This window comes from Triturus cristatus, chromosome 5_2, assembly GCF_964204655.1.
Source record: "Triturus cristatus chromosome 5_2, aTriCri1.1, whole genome shotgun sequence".
Taxonomy (NCBI): Eukaryota; Metazoa; Chordata; class Amphibia; order Caudata; family Salamandridae; genus Triturus; species Triturus cristatus.
Window position 1 is genome coordinate 499,588,616 of NC_140588.1, and position 27,281 is coordinate 499,615,896.

At 44.2% G+C, this 27,281-nt stretch overlaps 1 protein-coding gene across 6 annotated transcripts in view; it reads left to right on the plus strand.

The window, feature by feature from the left end:
- Window positions 1-27,281, plus strand: part of NT5C3A (5'-nucleotidase, cytosolic IIIA) — a 548,905-nt gene that overhangs the window by 369,339 nt on the left and 152,285 nt on the right. For all 6 annotated transcript variants that reach the window (XM_085607495.1, XM_085607492.1, XM_085607497.1 and 3 more), the window contains one exon: window positions 17,208-17,297. In XM_085607495.1, the coding sequence (XP_085463621.1) occupies window positions 17,208-17,297 (90 nt within the window). The remainder of the gene's footprint in view (window positions 1-17,207; window positions 17,298-27,281) is intronic.

Sequence of the window (27,281 nt, forward strand, 5' to 3'; positions counted from 1 at the left end):
GTAGGGGTACGCATTGTTGGCAACAGTTTAGCTGACGAAGCAGCGAAAACAGCAGTGGCGACATATTTGGTAACAGCAGTTACAAGATCCAAAAGTAAGATTGATGATGACATCTTGGCAGCAATTGCTGCAACAGAGAAGGGTGATAATTACCCTCGGGTTTCCCTTCTAAATACTCTTATCATTTAAGTCCTGGTAAAGATCCCTATGTGAGAATTAACGACGTTGGTGACAGGTTGATTCCCAACGCGGACCGCAGACTTGCTTTGATGACAGCCACTTACGAAGGTATGGCATCGGCACATGCAGGCGTCTCAGCGACTGTTACTATCTTACAACAACGTTACTGGTGGCGCGGATTGTATAAACAGACTCGTGATTATGTCCTTATTTGTGACATTTGCCAGCAGATTAAATCTTCGACTGCTGTGCGTCCACCTCAAACACAGTTGTACATATCTAATAAACCACTTGGGTGTGTTTATTTGGATCACTGCGGTCCTTTCTCCTCTGATACTGCGTATAAGTACATCTTAGTTGCATTGGATTCGTGCACACGTTTTCTATGGGTCTGGCCACAAAGGAGTGGGATTTACGTGTCTTTGTGGGAATTTTTGCATGTGGTACCCTCCATTCGGACCAGGGTCCGGCGTTCGCCTCTAAGGCGTACAAGGATGCAATGAGGTCTTTGGGGGTCCAAGTAACATTTTCGTCTCCATACCGGCCTGAGGGCAATAGTGTTGTGGAGCGAATGAACCGTGATTAAAGCAATCCTTGACAGCTAGGGTTTTAGGTACTGGCAGGAACTGGTTGGCCCATTTGTATAGCGTTCAACGTGCACTTAATAATCTTCCTAGAAGGTCTCTGGGTGGGCAGAACCCATACGAAATGCTCTTTGGCTTACAAATGTTTGCCCTGGATCTTGATGGTCTAGACATGGCGGCGTCGGCCGCACCCTTTGACGTAGATGATCATTCTGCTGTGTTACAGAATCTACAAGAGGCTTGAGACAGTCTTGCAAAGGAACACTTGCCCTCCACAACTGATGCTGCACTTCAGATTCTGGTAGTTGGCTGGCTACCTTGAGTTGGTGACATGGTCCGTGAGAAGGTGGAGAACAAGAAGGAGTTCGGCCCCTCTTATCGGGCACCTGTTCCAGTGCTTGGCGTGCAGGGTACAAGAACAGTCATTTTACCTCCACTTTCTGGTCGCAAGGATAACAGGTACATCTCCATTGACAATGTCAAACTACAACGAGTGGCCGATTCTTCTTAGTATGACTCCAGCGGTCTCTTGTCCAGCAATGCTGAGAAATTCTGTTTTGGCTCCGGCAAATACCAACAGGCCTGACATTGCCATCGAGATGCATTCAGTTACTAATCCTTTGTTGACTCCACCGGCTTGTGGTCCCCATGAAGATACTGAGTATGCCTATCCCACAGATGTGTCGTTGCCTGGTGTGCAATCAAGTGCAGTTGACCAGTCACGTTTTTCATTTGACACTAACTCTACAACATCGAATGCCCCTTCGAAATTTTCTATTTTTGCCGTTTGGTTTAAAAGACATTTTTTAATTCCCCCTTGGACTTACATTTGGCTGGTGCTTATATCCATTTTTTTGTTTATGTCGATTGAATTTGTGGTTGTCTTTTTTGTCTGGTGAATGGACATTATCTTACCGAAAGATCTGCAATTAGGTTAATTGATGGAACTTTGGCACCCCACTCCTCATCACACATCACGAAGAGGGACCAGACTTTTGTTAATATTACTACCTGGCCTGTGTTAGATGGGATTGTATGGGATGCTTTGAAATTTCAAATTCATGGCCCTACAGAGGTGATTAATGTCCCGAATGTACTTCGTGTTTCTATGGGGGATGTTGTGAAACAAAACATAAGCTCTGATGATTGGGATGTCCAAGCCGTCGAGGCTCTCTTTTCTGATTTGAAATATTATGCTGCTTTTGATGCTGAAGATTTGTATTTAGACTCAGCAAATTATGGAGAGTTGTTTTGCTACCAACATTATGGCAATCATTTCCTGCATAAAGCGAATACATTTTTAAATGTCGTTAATTATACACAATGGGAACATTGTCCAGCTCCCATTGAAGGCAGCTCCAAAACTCTAGTGAAAGAATTTACATATTTTACCGATTTCAGTGTATCTAAACCTGAAGCCTTTTATTTTAAAATGTCTGCTGGGTCATCTTCCAAAGTTAGACTGACACATACTAAATTGCTGTATTCGAAGTCCTTTATGGATGACTTAGCTATAGGCGGCTATGAGCTGTGGAAAGATACCATTGATCTTAAATCTGTTTGGGGTTCTAAAACCTGGCAGGTGCAAGGTTCCAAGGCCTTGCATCGTGCGTGCCTTATCCCGAACCATATATTATTTTTTAATTCTACCATTTTTCAGACCACCTGCTTTGGATTGGCTACTTCTAAAAAGATGAATGCCCCTACTGTTCCTGATCTAGGCGCTTATCCAACCTGGGATAATCACACAGATATGTTCCTTGATGAATTGCAGTCCCTAATTACTAATACATCCTTTAATATTTCCGCCCTGGATCCTCAAGGATGGTTATTATGGCAGAAGAGTTTAGATTCATGTCACCATCGTTTTCTAGGTCTGATCCCCGGTTATACACAGGTTAGAATAGACCCCCGATTTGAATCTTCCCATTCTGTTACTACCTATTCGGTAGGCAAATTATGTCAAAACTGGCTTAAACATTCCACCTTAGTGTCAGTTAAACTTCATTTGTCCAAATTAACTTAAGATGTAGATATGAATGATTTTGTTAAGGGCCCTGTGGGTGGCAGGTCCAAAAGATGGGTATATGCCTTTTACAACGAAGTTCGGAAATTATCTCAAAATGAAGCTGCTTCTAGATTGAGAGCAATTGATCAAGCAAATTTGGACAAAGTGCTTGCTGTCATTGATAATAGCATTAACACTCTTTCTTCCAGGAGTTACACATGAGATAATATTGTTTCATCTGTTGTGGATATTGTACAGGATGACAGTCCGTCTTATACCATGGTCAAAATCAATTGCGTTCTATAACACAGTTTGCATGGACTTTACAAACGTTGAAGGCTGGGAAAGTTCCCTGGGACTACATGAACACATCATCTTTATTCCTGCCGTTTAATCTGACTGATAAATAACAGTTCATGTCCATGAAGGATGTGACATATTCATTATTGCATATTGAAAAGTTGGAACCTTTACCATTCTCTGTGGCCGAATCAAACTCAGCTGTGTGGCTTATCCATGGGTTAATCACTTTACCTTTTCCATTGTTTTAAGTTCAGTTCATGTATGAAACACTATGCCTTAGGCAGATACGAACCACTAGGTACCGCTTTCCTACATGACGTTTGGTCGCTCCCATTTACATACAGGTGCATGAGAGAGGTTTATTTAAAAGGAGAGGATTGCTCTTCCACACCTGATCACTCAGTACTTTGTAGGAACATCCAATTGCATGGCGCTTGCAATGTTCACGCCCTGAATTTAGCTTGCATTTTGAAGGGAAATCCTGTGCCAGCAATTACACCAACTTTCACGTTATTAGCTAACGGTATCTATTTGCTTTTAAATAATGAGGCGTGTTGCGGGATGCTAGCAGGGATTCCGTACATTTTAATTGTCTCCCAACGAGTAGTCTGTTGTAAGAATTTGCTTTTCCCACCCCCGCATGGGAGACTCGATGTATCCATCTGGCTTTCCTTTTTTTTTTTTATTATTGTGAAAAAATACCTGGTACATTCAATAATACATGCGGTTTCATTACAATATTAATAAAAATCCCATATGCTTAAATCTGAAACATATACAATCATATAATACATTATACAATAAATAGGCTAGGGCATAACTTTCTTGAATAATTTAAAAATTGGAAAAAATGTCATTATTACAAAATAGACCTAGGCAGGTGTCTCCATATCAGAAATAGGTATCCGACACCCTTCATAAGCTATCCCAAAAGCTTTTTACAAACGAGAATCCCTCCAACCCTTAATAGGAGCCCATATATTTAATCCAAGTTCCCTCATTTACCTTCCTTTATGCATATATAGAGCGGATTCAATATTGTGTATTCCGAGGAGTCTAGCCAACCACATCTGAAAGGATGGTGCTACAGTATCCTTCCATCCTGCCGCGAGTAATATCCTAAGGACCGCCACAGATATAAATACAAAGGCTTCCTCCTCCTTGTTGAGTCCTAGGATACTATCGGTTCCTATTATCATTAGGGTAGGGGATAGGTAGATCTTAACTCCTAGCAACCCCTCCCAAAATTTCTCAATTTCTCCTCGAATTGCATTTCATTTATCACAATGATAGAACATATGCAGTAGATCAGCGGGCCCTAACATACACCGCGAGCATCTATCATCCTCCTTTTTGCCCCACATAAATAATTTAGCTGGTATAAAATATAAGTTAAAAAGAGTCTTATAATGTTGAGCTCTTAGATTCGTGGAGCGAAAGAGTTTCCCTGCTAGTTGCAATGCTCTATCTATATCCACATCCGGGTCCCCAAGTTTCGCTGCCCATGCACCTTCACATTTTTCCAAATCGTCCTGAATTCCTGATAATAGGGACCCATATATCAATTTGATCCCAGTTCCACCACCTAATAGATAATCCAATATATGAATTCTGCCCCCAGGGATAATCCGTGGTCTGATACCCATCAGAGTCTCACGAATCTGAAAAAACTTAAAGCTCTGACTATCCGGGATACCAAATCTCTGCTGAATATCTTCATATCTCATCAGGCTGCCCCCTCAAAGATATCACCTATTTTTTAGGTCTCGCTGGCGTTGCAGCGCGAAGCGCTGCCACCAACGAGTCTTATTGTTGCCGTGTTTGCTCCCAAGGGAGACAGACCAGGGCACGCGCAGCCATCGGGGTCTGTGGCCGCGCTTCTGAGACGCGCTTGCGCAGACGCACAGACACACACGCGCGCGCACACACACTCCGCCGCTGCCGACCCCCCTCTTCGCATCCCCGGCTGCCTAACGCGCGCGCACACACCTCGTTTACAGTTTCTGGTGATGTCATTTGGGCATCCGCTTAAACTGGCATTTTACTCAATTAACACCCATGTTCTGACATAACGACTTTACAATGCTTATTCACTACTTTCTCCATCACCCACTTCGTCCCAAATCCCGCCCTTCCCATAACCACCCTCATTGGGAGAGTATGGTTTTAGCCAAGTGTATTCAAAGTGAAGCAGTTACTACTAATTACGACTGTCACCACAGCCATGGCAGTGAATCCATACATACTCACTAAGGACCCATTTACCCACCCACTACCCTTACACAGTCCACGTCACCATCCATAGATTTCACAACTGATTACAACCTACAGTATCCCCCCACCCCCGTAAACACTGTCACTTAACACCTAAGAAGTATAGCTGCTTACGTGTTAGTAGCACTCCGAATGAAACCCTATCGTCACTGCTTCAGATGTTACAAACATGTCACGCACAGTCCCCCTATAACTGTCAGCCCACGTCCTTCTAGAAGCATGTGACCAACAGCACACCAAATAATGTTACCGTGCAACAGGTCTACATGTGACAAGCTCTTGCCACCGACCTTCCAAAGATGGCTTCCACCCCTCTTCTTCCTTCCTCTATATTGATTGGTTAAGTCGTCAAGTCTGCCGCTACTATTGGTGGAGCAGGGGATTCGGCCACCCTGCTGCCGGTGTGGATTTGGCTGTTTGGGGGATGTTGAGAACCGTCATGTCCGAAGAGGCAGCAGCGGCGCTTAGAGCCGTAAGGAGCAGGGTACAAGCGGCGGAGGCCCGAAGACCGCGGGTAAGATATTGAGGTGACCGAGGGCCGGGGATATGGGTAAAATGGTGTTTTGAGATATCAGGCGTTATACGTAGTAAGAGTTCAGGAGTAGCGGGGGCAGTGAGATCCGAGAGTTATAAGCAGCGGCCGCGGTGAGACCAAGGAGAACGTTAGTAAAGTGTTAAATGACTTAAGATACTGGAGGATGAATAAAGACCTAAGGTATGGCTGTCGAAAAGCTTTAGAGACATTGAGGCGTAGCCAGCATGTTTTGTACTTTGGAATACCCGCCACCTTCCTGCCAGGAGCCGAGGATATTCCGGTGAAGAAGGCGGGGTGATGGGTGCTTCCAAACTGACAAGCATTTGCAATGCAATAGGTCTCGCCAATTACGCAAGTTTAAGCTATTGGCACTGTACATGACAATGCCTTTTAATTTATGTTTTAAAAACGAAAACAAAAATGAAAGGCATTGTTATTTGCAATGTGAATAGCTCAAACTCGCGTAAATGCGAGGCCTATTGCATTGTAACTGCTTGTTTAATTCCATGCTGCTCCCAGAGCCTCCCCATTCTGTCGATACTAAATTGAGGGAACATATTGGCCTTCCATAGCGGTGTATAGTAGTTAATTTTGGGGATTGTTATTGATTTTTGCACTAATTTCCAAATCTCCCAAACACCATCTAGAATCTTATACCGCATTTTCGTATAATAACGCCTATCAGTTTTCCGGAGAAGAAGCCCCAGAGCTTCTCTGCCCAGTAATAATTAAAAAATGGAGGGTGGATTATTATTTCCAAATGGAGTGTCCGCTAAATTTGAGGCCGGGTCAAATAGAATCGCCATCTGGCTTAGCAGGCAAGCCCAATGATAAAATCTGATAATAGGAATTGCCAGCCCTCCCTTTTCTTGTGGAAGAGACAGATATCTCATAGAGCGCTTTATTTTACCATATTGCCAGATAAAATTCATAAAAATCGCCTCTATTGATTTTATTAGGCCTTCCTCAATCATAAACTGAATAGACCGAAAGAGATATAATACCTTGGGGAGCATGGTCATTTTAAGTACATTAGCTCTACCTATTACAGACAGATGCAACGCATCTATTCTTTGAAGGTCTGTTGTCATTGATTTTAGGAGCGGGATAAAGTTATCTTTTATAATTGTATCTGTTACAGAGCCTATCCTAACTCCCAAGTAAACCGCTGAATCAGAATACCTTGCATCTCGTCTTCTGATATTATTAGTGCAAATTATCTGAGATTTACTTTCGTTCAGCAGATACCCCGTACAACATCCAAATTCCCTAGTAATCTCTGTAATAGCTGGTTCCTGAGTAATTATGGCCAGATTGTCAGCATGCGCCAGCACTTTAGTCTCAAACCGATTAAAAACTACCGGCTTGATACTATTACAGCTTAATAATCTCCGTACCAGCGGGTCTATGTACAGGGCAAAAAAAATTGGTGAACAGGGACATCCCTGGCGTGTCCCTCTAGAAATTGAAAAAAATTCCGAGCTGGCTCCCATTATCTGGATTCTAGCCCTTGGATCGGAATACATAGCTTTAATAGCCCCCATTATTCTAGGTCCGAAGCCCCTTTGTTCCAATATCTCCCATAAATACTTCCACGTTATGCGATCAAAGGCCTTTTCCGCGTCCAGGAGGATCATGGCCATCCGCCCCCCCGTGACAGCTTGCACATCAAACAGTGTGATGGCCCGCCTGATGTGATCAGTTGTTCCTCGCCCTGGGATAAACCCATGCTGCCACGGGGAGACCAGACTGCCCACGACCCTTCCCAGACGTCTAGACAAAACCTTGGCATAGATCTTAGTATCCGTATTGATAAGGGATATTGGACGATAAGATCCGGGAATCTCCTTGGGCTTCCCTTTCTTATGGAACACAATAATATTGGTTTCTTTCCAGGATTCTGGAATTAAACCGGAGCATATTATGCTATTAAATAAATCCAATAGCATAGAGTCGATCTCATTCTGGATGCATTTATATACTTCAACCGGTATACCATCCTGCCCCGCAGCCTTTCCTGCAGCCAACCCCTGTAGTGATTCCTCCACATCACCTATTACCGGATCATTCTCCAACATTTCTTTATCCATATTACCCAGCTGGGGGCCTATATCTTCAAACCCCAGGCTAGCAACCTCGGAGCCACCCTCTTCTTTATACAATGTTTGATAAAAGTTTTTTAAAACTTTCAATATATCGGTTGGCTCCGTATACTCCTGATCCCCCTCTTGTATGTTTAAAATTATATTTCTGCTACTCTCTTGCCTGATCCGGAGTGCTAATAACCTGCCCGCCTGCTCACCAGTCTCGTACATCTTACCCCTATATGTCTGCTACTCATCTGCCGCTTTCTGGGCAAGCCAATTATGTAGCTCTGCTTTAATAGTAAGTATCTTCTGCTGACTCCCAACGGACTCGGACTTTAGCTCAATATCCTTTATATGCTGTTCTTCTGCCGCTGCTACCTGGCAGACCAATCTCTCATTCTCTAACCGAGCCTCTTTTTTTAATCTAGGCGTGAAGCTGATCGTCTCGCCTCTCAAGGCTGCCTTAAATGCGTCCCAAACATTATTTCTGGATGAGCTAAAGCGATTCAGATCAAAATAATCCTGTGCCCATTTCCTCAGATGCTCTACAAATCTGAAATCAGCTAATAGCTTCCTCTCGAAAGTCCACTTAGAGTAATTTTTATTTAAAGTACCTAAATCATACGACAAAATAAGTGGACTATGATCGGACAGCAATTTAGGCAGTTTTTTAATACTAACTTTCTCCATTTCTGATGATGAAATCAAAAGATAATCCAGCTTAGTATATTTCCTGAAAGGGCACGAATAATATGTGAAACCCGGATCGGTAGGTTCCTTATGTCCCCAGATGTCTGCTAAACCGTGCGATTCCAGTAATGAAGTCACTGCTCGAAATACCCTGGGCTTGCGGCCTACATAAACCGCATTACCTATAAAATCAGCAAATATATTCAGGTCTCCGCATACTATAATGGATCTTGGCCAGTTCAATAATTCAACTTCAAGATATTCAAAAATCTCAGGGTCATCCTGATTAGAACCATATATCGTACATATTGTAAATCCTAGATCATGTTCTACCATTGCCCACCTCCCATGGGAATCTGCCAGATGACGCTTAGCCCCTCCCAAAGTAGATCTGGCCAGTATTGCCACCCCTCTAACTGTAAATGTCTGTGAGGAACCGACCAATAACTCAAAACCCCTTATTCTTAACAGGTGTTTTTTTGCCCAAGGTAGATGGGTCTCCTGCACACATAGCACATCAACATAATTCGACCTTACAAAATACCCCATCATTTGCCTCTTCCTCCAGTTATTTAGACCCCCAATATTAACTGTACATATCTTAAGTTTCCCCAACTAACCCTATTGAGGTACCAAATTTCTTTTGATCCAGCCCATACATCTGAATAGAAACAGAAGGCCCTAACCCGTCAAAGAAATAGAACCAGATATTTTTTATTTTTTCCGCTTTTCCCCCCTGCTTCCCACCCCCCACCCCCTCCAACCCCCCCACCCTACCCTCCCCCACCACTCCCTCCACCCTCAAGAGACGCTCAGACCTAGGTCTGTGCATGTGATTTCTGCAGCATTAGCGGCCTGGTTCTACCTAGGCTAGTCACCATAGCTTCCTCTTACCCCCTTAATCCTACCAAGAGATAAGTCTTACACACAAAATTATCAGAGAGACAGAAGAAAAAGAAAAAAAAATCCCTCTCCACCCATCCTCCCATTTAAACCGTAAAGTCACCAAGACCAGACTCCTTTATTCTCCTTACAGCCTCCCCTTAACTAGACTTTTTATTTGTCCACCGCGTCTAGATACTCTCTAGCTTTTATCTCCAAGGTAAAGTAACATGTACGTCCCTCATGGATTACCTTAAGTTGTGCCGGGTTTATAAGATATATCTGGTTATTCTTCTCTAGGAACGGTTTATTAACTGTATCAGCCTCCAACGTCTCTCTACTGTTGAGTGGCAGAAGTCGGGGCGATCAAAAAATGAGACCCCCCAGTAGATCTCTTAGCTTCTGGTCTGTCCTTCTCTGAAATAGCCTGTCGCAGTAGAAAGTTCCCTAGGAACACCAAAATTGCTCGTGGTTTATCCCCCTCTCTCGCTGGGGCTCGTCGTTTAAACTGGGTACGGTGTGCTCTTTGGATTTCGGCAGTCCAGTTCCATTCCAGCAGCTCAGGAAAGGCGGACTTAAACAGTTCAGTTATGTACAGCCTAATGTCCGACCCTTCGACTCCCTCTGGCACCCCCAATACCCTAAGATTATTTCTCCTCTGTCTATTCTCGAATTCCTCGAGCTTCCAGTGGATGTCCTTAATCTTTGAACTTTGAGCCTCCACTTGGGATGACACACTGGCTGCTTCCACCTCAGTCGCAACTATTCTTTCTTCCAGGTTCGTCACTCTCTCGCCTACATTAAAACATGTCTTGGAGAGCTTCCTGACAACCCCCTGCATTTTTCTCATGGTGGCCTGCGCCTTGCGACTATCCTGATGCGTTTCTTTCCTGTGGGAGAGGATGGCCTGATGTATAACCTCTAGGGTAGGAGGGGTGGTACCAGTTACCGGGGGGAGTTTGCCCGAGAGTGGGGTAGCAGATGAATAGTCCCAACTTAAGTCTTTCCCTCCTCGATCTTGTACATCAGACTGTGCCTTAGGTTTCTTAGTTATAGTAGGGAGGTCTTGATCAGTGTCCTCATGGTCTGAATCCAAATTACTCCCCCCTAATGATGAGCTTCGATCATCATCATCAGACCACTCAGCCTTTTCGGAGACAGAAAAAAACCAGTCACTGGGCTCCTTATCTTTATCCAGATCTAATCTGTCATTATCTCCTCCTGGAAGATCCATCCCCCGCATCACATCGCCAGCCCCCTGCATTGAGGCAGATTGCTGTAACCCCCTCTCAGCTGTTGCTCCTTCAAATATAAAGGTCGTATCCACATTCTTACTGTTAGTATCTAAGTCTTGTCGCGCCCCCAAAGGGGCCATAGATACCATAGAAAGAGCTACTGTACAACCCCCCGCATTCTCTACTAGGAGGAGATCCCCTCACGACCGATACCATTGTCACTGGGGGCGGCTTCTGTAGCGGGTGTAACCTAGTGGTTGAGTTGGATTTAATGCCTTGGGTGCCTTGAGAAACTCCTTTGGACCTGCCCGAGCTCACCTCCTCATTCCACTTCCTTCTTACATTCTTCTCCGTGTTCAGGGCCCCTGCCGCCTCCGCTTGTTGTTCCCTGCCACGCATCAGCATATCGACTACCGAGGAGCCTGCCGGGCGGTTCTTCCCAGAGGCCCCACCTCTCCCCCTCCTCGGCTAATCCGGCGTGCGTGTCTGCCGTGGTTCGCTCGGCGTTTGCTCCAGGACACTCTGCTTAGCACATTTTTTCAAAGTTGTGGGCTCCTGCCTTGTGACCTCGTTCCAAACAATATTTGGTGTGATACTGGCATTTTTTCATTCTATTTTTTCCAGCGTTTTCGGCGAGCTTCCCTTAATCCTCGCCTTGACTGCTGGTGTGCTGCTGTTGGTTTGTTTGCTCCGCAATGGCTGCACGATCTGTATCACGCGACAGTCTGCCCCGGCTGCTCCAACTGCGCAACCGGATGCTTGAATACTATGGAACACTACCTTTGGCCACTTTGAGCATAGCCTATTGATTGTCCTTCCGGTTCTCATACTTTACTTGTGTGCAACCTGTTTTCCATTGCCTAGATTGTTCATTTGAATGGGCTCTGGATTTGTGCCTGTTGAACACGGCGTCTCCTGCCCCGGATTGTGATCGACTGATGAGTCCCTTAGTGGCTCATGAGTTGGACTGTTCTGCACGCAGCGGGACATACATGACGCGTTTGTGGCGCATTACCAGGGGTTATACGTGTCTCGTGCACGGGGCACGACCCAGGAACTACAACTTTATTTAGACGGGATGGAGCTGCCGAACCCTACACGCACACAACGGGACGAATTAAATAGTCCTCTTCTAGCTGAGGAAATACGGGACAGCATATTCTCATTGGCAAATGGTAAATCGCCGGGACCGTACGTGCATATATTGGTGCCAAGGCTGCTACAGGTGTACGAGTTGGCGATAGAGGAATCTACACTTACTGATTCGCAAAATGAGGCCTTGCTAGTGTCCCTCCTTAAGCCTGACAAAAATCCTGAATCGCTCGGCTCCTACCGTCCACTGGCACTCCTTAATACTGACTACAAAATATTTGCATCCCTACTTGCTAAGCGTCTCTCACCCCTGGTGAAGACATTGGTGCACCCAGACCAGAACGGTTTTGGACCCACTAGGAATACCTCGCTCAATCTCCGCAGATTTTTTAAAATACAGCAATATGCGACACTTAGGTGGCCCCGCTCCGGGTGCCTGGTACTGGACCTGGAGAAGGCCTTTGTTTCTCTGGAGTGGCCCTACCTGGTGGCGATGTTGTGCAAGTATGAGCTGGGTACTGCCTTTTTCAGTATGGTCCAATTGCTGTATCAGCGCCCTACAGTTCGGTCCGCACCGGCAGGCTTGTGTCTGCCCCCATTAGAGTGAGAAGAGGAACCCGCCCGGGTTGTCCGCTGTCCCCGCTCTTTTTCTCTTTAGCCATGGAGCCAGTTGCAATGCTACTCCGCAGTAGTGGTGAGGAATGGGGCATACAATTGGGGGATGGGACGCATGCTGTGTCTCTCTATGCCGACGACTTACTGCTCTATGTGCGTGATGTCACTGCCATACCTACGTCTATAGCGGAGGTGCTGAGGGTGTTTGAAGAAATGTCAGGCCTCCAGGTCAAGTGGGCAAAGTCCGGAGTGTACCCCTTTAGCGCATACACGGTAGAAACTGATGTACTCATTAATGGTTTGAGGCTCCCGTAGTACCCCACCACCTTTCGTTTTCTGGGAATCCACATCTATCGGACTCCAGATGATCTGTTGGAGGGCAATTTGATTAGGGCAATTTCGGCAATACGGGCCTCGGTGCATTTCTGGAAGTCACTGCCATTAAATGTCATGAGCCGAGTTACCCTGCTCAAAATGATTGTCCTACCAAAGTTACTGTACTATTTCTCTAACCTCCCGGTTTATGTTCCTACCAGGATTTCCGTGTACTGGAGCGTATGTCCCGAGACCTTATTTGGAATAAAGGCAGACCCAGAGTTGCGTTGTCGAAGCTGTATGCTCCCACCTCCCAGGGAGGGCTAGCTGTTCCCAATATGGAACTGTACTACATAGCAGCTCAGCTGCAGTGGGTGACGAGGTGGCTCAATGGCACTGCTCTGGATGATACGGCAACCTTGCAGCAGCCGTGGACTCACGCTCAATTATCTCACCTATACCATCCAGCTGCCAGGTCCCCCCGTCCGCTCCAACTACATCTGGGACTAGCACATAGATGTTACAAGAGGAGCTTATATCTTACCCGTGAGACGCTCCCATATGCCCCGATACTACCGCTCTTGGGGACGCCCAGAGGGAACATGGGTACCTCCGAAGTCGTTCTTAGGCACTGGCACGCAGTGGGTATAGACACTCTGGGTGACTTCTACAGAGACGGCGCCCTCTTGACGTTCGAGGCACTGGCGGAGGGCACTGACTTACCTGCTGGGCAATTTCTCCTACATGCCTCTCTTATACAAGCCCTTTCGTCATTCCTGGGTGATTTGACGACTGAGCCGCCGACACACCTGCTGCTGCAGTATCTACATGTAATGGGGGCAGGCTCACACATAGTGCACTGGCTGGTGACAGCCTTGCTCACACATACACTGAAACCAATGTTGGCGCTCCGTGCCCACTGGGAAGCTGACAGAGGCCGACCCTGGACAGACAAGGAATGGGCAACCATCTTAGCTGGAGCCACTTATATACCAAGGATCTCTAAATTCAGGCTAATACAGACTTACATGATACAAAGGGCGTATCTCTCTCCTGACAAAATAAACAGATATTTTAATATTGCTACATCTGAATGTCCTCGTTGTCAGCAGCTCGACGCAGATCTGCTCCACATGCTGTGGTCCTGCGCTTCCCTCCACCATTACTGGCGAGGCGTTGCAGCATTGGCGACCTGCACCGACACGTTCTTGCCGCTCACGTGGGAGATCTGCATTCTGGGGATCTATGTTAGGTCCAAGAAAAACAGAGTGACCTCACGGTTCAGAGACTTAGGACTAATAGTTGCCAAACGCTTGATAACAAAGCGGTGGAGGCAGGCAGACCCCCCAAAGATAATCAGTTGGACAGGCTCACTTAGGATATGGGCGTAGGCGGAGAGCACAGCATTGCATAGGGAAGAAACGGCGGGGCTCCGCATATACCCTATGGCACAACTCTGGGACACCATACTTACAGCATTTAGTAATGGTACCACCGGGGAAGGCGTAGGCACCCAACCAGCAGTCACATAGTAAACTTGCTGCAGGCCTCGGGAGGCGGGGAGCTAGTGGATGGTGTCGGACGGACACACCCCATTGAATCTTACCTTGTACAGTAGGTCTGCTGCAATGAACCCCTGCCCCCTTCTGTCCTGGCACTCCCCTCTTGACACCAGCCCTCAACACTCACACGAGTCCGAGCTTCACCCTAGTGTATTAGCATTTTGTGACTAATACACTACACAGACCCACACCCAGTACTGTAAAGGCTATTCCGATTGAAATTATTATTATTATTTTTAATTTTCTTTTTGATGCCAGCTCTTTCAATATGTTGTTTCATATGGTTATTATAATATTGAATACTTTATTGATGTGTGTAAGTATCTCCGTATTCCTTTTATTTTGGGACACATCCGCTCATCGGCCCAGTGCGTTGGCCACGTGAGCCTATTTTTACCATTTGCTAATGTTTAGGTAGTTCTTCCATAATGGCCTCAAGGATACCAACAATGCTGTCAAAAGATATTGGCGACTCCCCCTCCCTCTTTTCTCAAATCCCTCCTACAACGTCGATTGTACACTGTGGGACAATGCGGAGGACGGGTAATCACACAGATGTTGGAGGAAGCGACCTATTAGTAGCACACTGGTGCGCTAAAACACATTGAAAAACGTTCTGCTATATTATTGACGATTTATGATAGTACTGTCGAGATGTTGTAATGTGCTACTGGTGCAATGTTGCTGACATATCTGTCTTACCATGTGTTATATGAAAATGGACAAATATGGAACAGAAAGAAAAAATAAAAAAAATAAAAAACCAATAAAGATATTAAAAAAAAAAAAAAAAATGAGTTGGACTGTTCTGGTATCGGGATTATGACCTGTGCAGCTGCGCACGGAATTCTAGGGAATTGGGATATGTATGCAGCAGCCTGGCGCAAAGTTATCTTGAAGAACACGCAAGTTGTCCTCTGTTGGTGCTAGAGGCTCCGGTTATCAAAGAACATGTATGTTTGTTTACCTTATTAGATTGGATGGCTGAATCATTTACTGAACATTACAATTGCTTCCTGTTGGAGGCTGTTGCTACATACTGTGCCTACACGTTGATGGATTAGATTGGCAATTGTCCATCTTCCGCACATACTAACTCGAATTTTTTAATTGTTTTTTTTTCTTCTCCAAACTGGGCTGTATACCGCCCCGATTGATTTTTTGTTTTTTAATTTTTCCCAACAAACTTTTCGTATTTTTATCTACCAGTTATATGGATTGGCAATATATGAACTTGGTTCTGTCTCACTCGAACTTGAACTCTGCGTTCCTACATTGCTCCCCTATTTTGTTCGTGGTCCGATCAAGGGGGGGTGTAGTGAAGACAGGGTTTGTGCCTGCACACATTGCTATGTTAGCATAAGCGTTTTAGAAGTTAAACGTCATCTTGCCACTTTGCTGCTTTTGCACACGACACTACAGGTAGCTGTTATTAAAAGTAAAACTGCTTGCTTGCTTTTTCTTCACATGAGAACGGTCTGTTGTTCACATCCCTAGACTTACACCGCAACCTTAGTCTGAACACTGTGTACAGAAACCGTCAAGGTCAAATAACAATGAATGCTGTTGAATTCAGGTTGATCGGCCCACGCTCTAGACACAACAAGTACACAGCTGCAAATATCTGAAACGCAGGTGCCGTTAATATTGCATTGCATGCATGCTCCTGACACACTTGGAGAAAACCTTTCCAGACACAGAGCAGTGCTGATCCTGTGATGTGATTCACCTAAGCTGATCTTTGAGGTATGGGGTTCCCCATTCAAACCTAGAGACCTTCTATTATAAAACTAGCTTAGTAGCCAGGGGAGGGTGGTACACAAGGTTTTATAGGACCGTATTTCACTATCATTGTAATATGATTTCTCCCTTTGTTTTCTATGGAATTGTAACAAAGCAGATGGTTTTATTTCTAATCATTTATTTGCTTATGTTAGCCAAAGTACTGCATCTTAGAGCACGTAGTTAAAAATAAACATTTTAAGCTTTTCTATGTCTCTGATTACTCATGTTGTGGACTGATATGAGAATAACAACGAAAAGGTGTTCTTGATTCCCACCATCCCTGAGAGTATTCTAAGTCGCTTGTTCTGGGTTGTCTAATCATTGGTAGCTTCAATATGATACGGAGAACGAATGAGACACTGATGCTAGTCAGATAGGGGTTCTAGGTACTGAGGTGAGTTTTTTGGTACACCACAATTCACTGAGGTCCTGGTTTCCTGCGCACAGTTCTGTGCATGAGCAGAATCCCCGCAACAACTTGGGCCAGATGTACCTAATGGGGGAGCCAGTAGCTCTGTGCTATCTTTGTGCAATGCAGCATTGCAACATGGCTAGTTTTGTACTTTGTCCCCAATGCATCCTTTAGGCTCAATGCAAAGGAGAAGTGCTTACTGAGATGCACACGGCCCATCCCATGAACATTAATGGGGTGGGTGTGGCAGTGTGCCCTATTTCACATTTGTGATGATAGGTATGAACATTTTTCAATGCACAGCAGATCTCAATGCCTTCCTCCAATTCCGTTGGGATCCCTGTTTAATTTGACCAATTTCCCTGCCCTAGTCTTTTTTCTGACCCTCATAATCCAGTTCCATCAAAATACGAGTGTTCCAACTGGTTGTTACTGAATCAATTTAAGGTAAAAGTTGGTAATGATTGGAACAGGCACGGGTGGGTTAACAAACCAGTATCCTACAGGTATTTATGTTCAGAATTAACAAAGACGTTAGAAACAATAAGCATTGTACAAAATAACTTTTAATGTGTTGCATTTAAATTGCAGAATGTTAGAGTTTGAAAGATTATTGCAAAGCTTTGTTGATTTTTCATTTTGTTCTAGGTATGCAAAGTCGCACAAACTACTCATTGAACAACGTTTACGAAAGGACAAAGTTGCAGAAATGGTTAGAGAATCGGATGTTATGCTCAAGTAAGTCTCTTTTTTTTTGGTGTTGTGTATTTTATTGAAACACACAGCCTTTTTGATTGACGAGCAGTGTTTTTTAAAAATATTTTGTTTTGAATACACAGGCCCATAGCTAGAAGTATATTTTTAGAGGGGCATGGCCTTCAGCTATGACCAAGCTTTAAAGCTGTGCACTGTAGGTGCATTCTTTCACAAATACTGGTTTGTACTACTTATATTTTGACTCCAGGATATTGTAGTATAAGAATACTGAGGACAGAATATCAAACGGTAGGTGCATGTAGGATGCTATAGATTTACTATTCCTAACTCCACATACCTTGAATATATATATATCGGGTAGGTACATAAATGTGGAGTAAGGTATAAAAAATCTACAATTACGTACCTGTCGATATTTTTGATTCAATATTCTGTCCTCGATATTCTGTGCATTGATATTCTGGTTTCGATATTGAGTGTGCCATGTGATTATATGTGAAGGAATCTTTTTTGAGGTACGTATTCAAGCCCCCTGAATCAACTTTCCACTACCCAACTGTAAATTCTTTCAATTATATGGGATTTAGAATAGAATGGTGTAAAGTTCTAAAGTAGACTGACTCTCAACTTTGTATCTTTTCTAAACTGTTCAAGCTTTGTAAAATTCAAAGCTTATGTAGTTATATTAAAAAATAATTAATAAACTAGCTTAAGCTCAGAGCCCAATCTCCCACACCTCTTACCTCAGCTGATGGCTCTCCAGCCTCTGCACTCAACTCTTTTTGCTGGAGGGTGTCTTACTTGGGACATTCTGCATCAGGAAATCCTCACACCTGGAAGGTCCAAAGGGATAAAACTTACCTCCGGTACAATTAGGAAACATCTGCTTTGTAAAGTGTGGAGTTTCCTAACGCCGCCCAACTTTGTAAGTGAATTTTCAATTAAACTCACCACAGATATAAAATAACTTAACAGAGAGCTTAGTGCATATCCATCATGAACATTTGGAGACATTATTGGTGAACAGTGTGTTTTAAATATTTTCGAGGTGCAACAACTCTGAAAACTAAACCAAATTTAGTTTCCTTTTGTCTAGTGGTGGAAGAAGGTGCTGAGTTTGTTGCAGAGGTCTTGGGAGGGTGGGACGTCTGTGGTCTCACTGTTGGGCCTGGTGAACTCCTTGACGGCGGCAAAGAGTTCTTTGCTGTTGTGTGCATTGGCGTTGATTCTGTCTTAGACAAGCAAGTACTTTTCTGAGTGCTAAATGTAGAAAGCATGAAAATCTGTCCAGTCTACTAGAAATGGAAAATATTTACTTGCAGAGGGATTGATCAATATTACTGTAGGTGCAGAAAAAAATCAAGCTTCATTTTATGAAACAGTTAAGAGACTACCATATTTAAATTTACATTAGAAAGTCAAACCATCTCCTTAATGGAACTTGGACTTCTCAGCAAGAAGGGTGTATTTTCCAGGAACTATACTTTAAATGTAGATATTGCTGAAATGCTTTTAAAGAGAAGAAGTCAGCACTTCTCCCCAAGAGCGTACAGTATCAAATAAGCAAATTGCAGTTAAGCAACATTTTCGATCAAATAACCATGGTTAGATCTTGTTAGGACTTTGAAGACCTCTATGCAGGGTGTTTTTTTGATCTTACATTATGATCCCTTCTAAAAAATACAGTGCAAAAGTGTGCATTGAAATCACATTGGGCCAGGTCTATTGGCCAAAACATGATAAACTATAAATTCCACTTAAAATCGTCAATCACCTTTTTTCCACATGAATCTAGGTCTCATTTTGCTCCTTTAGGGTCTTTCTCTGACTTTCTCCCGACTCCCTATTCTCGGTCCCCACTGCCTTTCTCAGCCTTTTCCCCACTACCCCTTTCTGTTTGCTGCTGCATCCATCTTCCCACTCCTTTATCTCCTGCTCCCTCTTTAGCTTTTTATATTTAATCTCCTTTCTTTCTCTCAATTTTCTCTCCTTTTCAAAAATCTCTTCTATCTTTTTTCTATCTTCTCTGTACTTCTCAGTATTTTATATTCTCTCTCTAGCCTTCTTCTCCATAGACCATGAATGGCAATTAAACTTTCTCTTCGCTGTGAATGACCATTTCCAGCACCTGCCACCTTTATTAGGCCACTGTAATTTTCAATGTACCCCAGTCCCAGAAGCCTACCATCCCGTGGTCCTCCTGGAACTGGAGAAGTCCCTAGAATCATGGAACAAAGAAGTTAGTACAATGTGACCATCATATCCCTGCAGCTTGTTGTCAATTCTTGTTGAACAGGAGACCAGCCTGCCTGTATTTGGTGGGTTTTAACTGATTTAGGGTAGACTAACGATGACCGTTGGTGTCCACTACACTACCTTTACAGTGTGGTGGGGGTAAACGACCTTTACAAAGCGGGCTGAGCCATACGTGCCGTTTCTCCGCAAGCGTAACAACGCTTGCCTGAACTAAGCATCTGCCTTAACCACACATATGCTTGGTTAAGGCCAATAGCAGTCTAGTGGCCGGATGGGCAGGACAAGGAAGCGTCAGAACAAGAATCTACAGACACGGACAGGAAAGTAAGGCTGGGGCAGTAGTTTTAGGGCTCAGGGCGGGGGTAGAGGGTCTGGGTACTTTTAAGGGATGTCCCCTCCGCGGGTTAAGGTGGGAGGGAGTTTTTAGGGGTCGGGGTAAGTTTTAGGGCTCAGGGTGTGGTTTTGGATAGTTTTTTTAAAGGACGCAGGATTTTAGGCCTCGGGGAAGGGGTAGGGGCAGTTTTAAGGGCAACGCAGGCATAAGTTTTAGGGCTCAGGGTAGAGAGAGCTGGGGTTGGGGTAGTTTTTGGTAGGGGGCAGGGAGGGTAAGTTTTAAGGGTGGGTCTGTTTTAGGACACAAGGCGGGGGGAGCAGATAGGGGGATAGCATTTTACGGCTTGGGGCGGGTCGGGTGATAGCAATTTACCACATATATCCCTTTAGCAAACATTCCTTTAAAACTAAATTTGTTGTAAAGGCATGCGTGAAAAAGGAATAAGTGGATAAGACTCATTCGTTATTGGGACTGCCAAGCGTGCTTCTGTTATACAACCATGCTTCAGTCTTCAAGGGGTCATCTACAGTACTGGAAAATATAATGTTTCTTGTAAAAACACCAGAAACCTAATTGTTTCCAAAATCAAAGTTGGGACACAAGGGAAATGCTTCTCACGAGCCCAAGTTTTTTTTTTTTTTTGTTTAGCTCTATTGCAAAGCACGCTGTGTGCCGGGACGTTACACTTCAAAAGAAAAGCAGACCATGCTAATGTAATCTGCGAGGATCTGCTGATAACCTACCACACAGCATTTCCACACTTTTCGTGATCCAAGTAGTACTCCACTTCTGTGAGTGCGCAATCACCCATGAAAGGAAGGCTCCCTAAGCCCCCTAACTCACAAGGAAACATCAAGAGTTTGCGTTGCAAATTGACCCAGAGAAACCTGCCAGACCCAGACATTTCTGAAAACAAGGCACCTAGAGTAATCAGGGGTGGTTTGGCATGCTTAGATCCCAATATCTTTTCTTACCCAGAATTTTCTGCGAACGCCAAGCTTTGGCTACATCACAGATTTTCCTCATATTTATGTGAAGGAAAATTCTTACATCTGCGAGGATCCATAAAATTATTACCACCCAGTGTTCCCAGACTTCCCTACAATAAAAACGCTATGCCAAATGTTCACCAAGCATTATGCATTTAGTACATTAAGTACATCGGACTTCATAACAGCAATCTATTTACTATGACCATAAATTAGATAAAGCAGAATTTTAAAGGAGTCCATAAATTTCGAAATGCAGATTCATACTACACATTTTAAATTACAATAAATAAAAATCAGAAAATGTAAGTCAATGTTCTGTGGAGATATTTTGAGAGGTTAATCATCATACAATTCCTTTCAGCCTCAGCTGCCCTGATTGTGCTTTCCACACAATATTTGGTTTGAAGATATGAATCCTCAGCGTGTTTACCCTGACAGGGGTATCTAGATATTAAACCATTTCTGAAAGATAGTCTCTTATAGCAACCCTTTTGCCATAGAAGGTTATATTGGGGCATTTCAGACTCACACGACCGCTAGTTAGGCTATTTTCAACCCTATGAAGAAGGCACATTAACTCAACAAAGTATCTGGCACCTGCAAACAAAATAAAGATCTCTAGAGCAGATACATTGTTTACCAGGCTATATTTTACAACAGCCCACTGTACATTGGAGCAATGCCTTGTGACGACAGTCTCAGCTCTGGAGATTGGACACTGCTTCTGAATTGCTGGCAGGTTTAGGTAGCGACAACCAGTTATAAATCTGGAAAAGGAAAGCTCCTGAAAGTTACTGGCTTTAGAACATGACTCAATGTCATGTACAGTTGTGCAGTCTATTCACACAACAAATTCTTGTCTGACTTACTATATGTGAAAGGTGAAAAGGTAGTTCAGCTAACGCCCATTGAATTATTGGCCTTTTCAGTTGTGACTGGGAACTAGTCTTGGTACCACCATTCAGTTCTGCTCCTCATACACAACACTGTGCGTCTCTCAGGGGTCCATCATATCCCTTCTATTACTCAACATCTACCTAACCCCCTTACCAAACCTGATTAAATAATTCAACCTCACCTATTATAACTATGCAGATGACACCCAAATCATTTAAAAAAATGAATGGTTTGGAAGACCTCAACAATTTAAAACTTGAATGCTGCATTCAGGCCATAAACACATGGATGATGAATAGGTATCTCAAGCTAAATCCTGCACAACAGAGATTACGACCTACGTACAATGGCAAAAATACCAGCCTTTCTGCAAGATTGCCTAAGGAACAGGACACCCCTCTGACAATAGGAAGAGGAGTTGGAATCCTAGTATAACTAGGATTTAGACCTACATTTGATACCATAACGTCAAACAGATTGTCTTCTATACATTGAAAACACTGTTACATTCTCCTATACTTTAGATACCAGCAGAATCTGCAAGCGATTCTCCCACTCGTAATCTCCAAGTTTGACTATGCCAACAGCCTATACCTTGGCACACCCGCTTTCATCATATGCAAAATACAAATCGTCCAAAATTCTGCTGCAAGACTTCTCTGCCTTCACCCAAGAGAAAATATGACTAAAGTCTTGCAGTCACTCCACTGGCTACCAAGACAAGGCGCTTTGCATTGTGCACGGAGCCTCCAAGTAAACACCTACAAGCTACATTCAAGCAATATGAACAAAACAGGACACTATGCTCTAGGTTTGCACCACTTTTCATACCACCTTACCACAAGAAATCAGCAGGAGGTACTGCTTTCCCAGTACAAGCCGCCAAGGTCTGGAACTTACTACATGCCAGCATTCGAAGCATCCAGAAACGCATACACTTCAGAAGACAGTTGGAAACATGGCTATGTTCAAAACAACTACACCACCACACATTCCAGCAAAAGAACACAGAAAGAAAGCCACACCCTCAAGCTCAATCTTCAGTTTACAATCCATAGTGTGGTAACAACCCAAACAGCAAACTACTTTTAATAGGGAGGTAAGTTAAGGAGGGCTTGACCCATGGTTCTTTTGGGGTATTGTATAGTTATGTAATTTCATATATAACATTTCTGGTCTACATTAATACTAATACTATCACACTCAGCGGTCAGCCAACTGTAACTTATACCTCTTACATTCACATAAGACATATATGCTATGAAGATTGCCCATCACGGCACTGTGCAACCAATAAACCAGCCATCCCTAAATTAACATACATGGAATAACTGAAGAGATCTGTTACACACTGCAGGTCAATCGGAGGACCATAATCTAATCAATGATTACAGGTCTCAAATATTACAATCTGATCGCTTCTTTACAGCTCGCAGTGACACTCCGAAATGGGATGATAGTAACAATGCACATTCCAGGACACATCTCCAGTTCTCCCTCTCCCTCCAACCATACCAGCTCAGGCTCCCAACGATGCACAAAAGTTCTGATTCGACAACCAAGTGCAGTAACCGTCTAGGCAAACTAACTAAGTGCTTCCGTGCTGCACGTAAGGATAGTATGCACTATACACATGCTGTAAAGCAATACAGTACAATATATGACTTATGCAGCACCAACATTTGTATTTATCCTATTAAAATCTTTATCTGAAAGAAACACGTTAGTTATAGATTCCTTACCTTAGAATTACCCCCCTAGGCAGCAAGATGGCGGTCGGTCAGACGACCGAGTGAGCTGGCTTGAGAGCTCTCTCTGAGAAACCCTCCCACGGCGTTCTGGCCTCAGCCGAGAGATTATGCCTTAACAGAACGGTTCAACTTTAAAGCTTTCAGACGGGGAAGCACCGGGGATGATTTGGTGGCTGCTGCTGGTGTCTGCACCCTTGAAGGACCTGACTCGGGTGCTGAGTTCGTTCCGGACTGGACGCTGTTACCTGGCGGCATCTTTCCCTTCATCTCGGTGTTTTGCTCGGGGCAGCGGAATGGCGCCGAAACAAGCACCCAAGGCGGTGAAAGTCCGCGGTGGCGGCGATAGTGGCAGCAACAGTGGGTCTCTCTGCCCCCGCTAATGAGAGTTTAAATGCGGGAAACTAGGGCAACTTTGGCGGTGGCAGCAGTAGCAATCATTTAGAGCCTAATGTGAAAACAGCGCCGTGCCAAGGTAAACAAACAGTACCTTCGATTTTTAAAACTCAGTATATCAAGGGTAAGAAGGTCGCCCAGGGAGCAGAGAACTTGAAAATTAATGTTAAGGCAGCAACTTCTAGCGAGGTTATACCTGCTGCTGTGGATGTTGCTGTGCCTGATTGTGCCGCGGCGACCCGATGTCCGGACATGAACCCTGCAGCTAAATCTATAGAATCTATAGATGTCACAGCATTTGATATTACAAGGGCACTCGGTGGGCAGCCTGAGGAGAGCCTGAGGGATTCGGAGGATTTTGGCACTACTAAGACAGGTCTAACTCTAGGAGCTGTCTCAGGAGAAGAGTCCAGTCTCAAAAACAATCCTCTGGCCAGTGGCATTATGGGCAATGTAGTTCCGTTGAGGAATAAACATAGAACTCCCAGTCTAATGGTTAATGAGGCACAAGATAAGGTGGTTATGATTAAGCAAAGTATCCCGCAGGCATCTCACCAAGCTGAGGGTACGGTGGACAGTGATCTAATGGATAATTTCTTTTCATTGTCGGACCCTTCATCTTCATCCGAGGAAGAAGATTTAAGTAAAGACTGGGCTAATTATGATCCAGACAGCACCGGGCACGAAAAACTGTATATATCCAAGATAGGAACAGTCCGCAGACCTAAAGCACATGTGGAGGCAGGGGGGAGTCATGGGATTGCGGGTACTCTGGACTGGGATTACTCGTTCACAACCTCATTAGGCAACCCGTCTTTGGTAGATAAAGGAAATGTGGTATCTGCGATAAACCCGGCCCATGATCCCCCAAAGGAGATTACCCTCGATATGATTTACCAGATTATTGTTGCCCATCGCGCTGAGACCAGACTTGAGAGTGCCAGGGCCCAGGGGGCCTGTCGCAAACTTCAGAACGTCATCAGGAGGATGGCTAAGACTTGCACAGATATCGGTCTTAGGGTAGGAGAAGCGGAGGGTAGAATCTCTATGCTAGAAGACAAACTTGTTGTACAGAAAGGAGTTACAGAGGCATTAAAAAATCAGAAAGATGATGTTACATGGAAGCTCTCCGATTTAGAGAATCGGATGAGAAGGAATAACCTTCGGATATTAGGCATTCCAGAGGGGTCAGAAGGCGAGGACATGCGCCAGTTTGTGATAGAGCTTTTTACAGAGGCATTCCCGGAACTTAATCACTGGGATTGGAAGGTCGAGCTGCAGAGAGCCCACCGTTTCCCATTTCACCTAAAATCACAACCTGGTCAATCTAATGTATTACCCCGGGCTATCTTGATTTCTATTAATAATTTTTTAGCGTTTAAGGCTGTTTTTGATCTTGCTAGGCCTAATAGAAAAAGGGCTGCTAGGGGGTTTGATTTTTTTGGGAGGCTAGATTTTTGCCAGGCGACAGTTGAGCGAAGGTGGCAGCTTCGCCAACTAATTTCTTTATTTCAAGCTAAAGGGGCACAGGTAATTCTGCTTAATCCCGCAAAATTAAAAGTGATCCACAAGGGACAAACAAAGTTTTTCACTTCGGAAATACAGGCAAAGGAGTTTTTGCATCTAATATAAGGGGTCAGAGGTGGGGAACATAAGTGAAATGCTCCGTGGGAGGGGCTCACTCTCAGTGGGGGGCTCCCGGCTCTCCATCGTTAGGGACCTACGGTCCTTTTGCTGCGTAAAGGGGGTGGGGGTGAGGAGGGATGTTGGGGGTTTCGGGGTTTGGGGTATAGAGGGGGTAGATGGAGGGATTCTGGGGGTGGGATGGGTACGGGGGAAAAATGTTCCACAGTTTCATGTTTCTATGCAAGATTATTGTTATTGATTTTCAGATTGTAATATTGCAAATGCAAACTCCGAAGATTTATCTATGGCTAATATAGGCTTACGAATATGCTCCTTCAACGTATGTGGGCTTAATGGATATGATAAAAGGAAGAGAGTTCAGTCTGAGCTCAGGGTTATTAACCCAGATATAGTTTGTATACAGGAGACTCATCTCCCATGGCTCAAGCAGCAGAGTTTATTAGATCTGGGGTTTAACCTATTGGTTGCTTCTAAACAATCTAATATAGTTAGAGGGGTAGCAATATTAGCTAGACCCTCGGTAGTGGTCCCAGGACGGCAAATGGTAGATAATCAGGGGCGGTGGGCTATCTTGGGAGTGCTTAGTGGGGGAAGCAAGATTTACTTTATGTACAGTTTATGGGTCCAATCTGGATAAGGACACGGTTATGGAATATCTGAATGGTGAGCTAGCACTTTGGCCCTCGCCTTTAGTAGTATGTGGGGATATGAACATTAACCTGTCTGGTAACACACTTCAGCTGGGCACACAGCTCTTAGGTCGTATGCCTAAAGTGTTTAGGGCTCTGAGGTCTTTGCTTATGGATCTTGGACTGGTGGATGTCTGGGCCCCCATCATGTGCAGGATCCAGGATATACCTTTTTCTCTTGTCCCCATAAGAAGCTAGTCCGGTTGATTATTTTTTTACATCTGCCGCTTGGGCCTCTGAAGCTTTAATGCAAGTCTACCCTAGGGTCACATCGGACCATGCTCCTGTCGTTATTAGGGTTTCTAATATGGCGATACATAAGCCCCCTAAGTCTTTTACGTTTGATAGGAAGCTTCTCTTAGATCCAGCCTTTGTTTGCTACATGAAGAGTTGGATTAAAGATTTTTTCCTAATAAACAGAAACTCGCCGTCATGCAACATGGTCTGGGACTCGTTTAAAGCCTGTTTTAGAGGTGAGGTGCTGAGCTATGGGCTTTATGGAGGGATATGTTAGCAGACAGCGTGATTTCGGTTGAAAACTCCCATTAAAGTTGCCAGAAAAGTATGTCTTACAGCTTCATTGAGGGCACAGCATTATAAAACGTTTTTAAACTTGTATCGTACTCCTGCCGTTATGATGAAATGGGGTGGGACGGTGAATTTTGTAAATAATGGGAAATGCTTTTGCTGCAGGGGTGACAATGCCAATATTGTGCATATATTTTTCTTGTGTCCCAGCTTGGACAATTTTTGGGTCACATTGAAAAATTTATATCATTGGTTATTGGAAAGCCGATTCGATTTTCTGCTAGTATGATGTTATTAGGGATTGGGGAGGATCTTAAGGAGGGTCAACCTTTGTTTAAACACCGCTTTTTAATTTTTATAGTGGCAGCAGTGGCTCGACTCTGTATAGCCACTTCTTGGTTACAGCCTGAGGCCCCCTCTTTTGAAATATGGCGGTCAAAGTTTCATAACATCTTTAATTTAGAAGTCAGTTTATATGCACTTAAAAACCCCAGCAGACGAAAGTTTGGTTTTGCGAT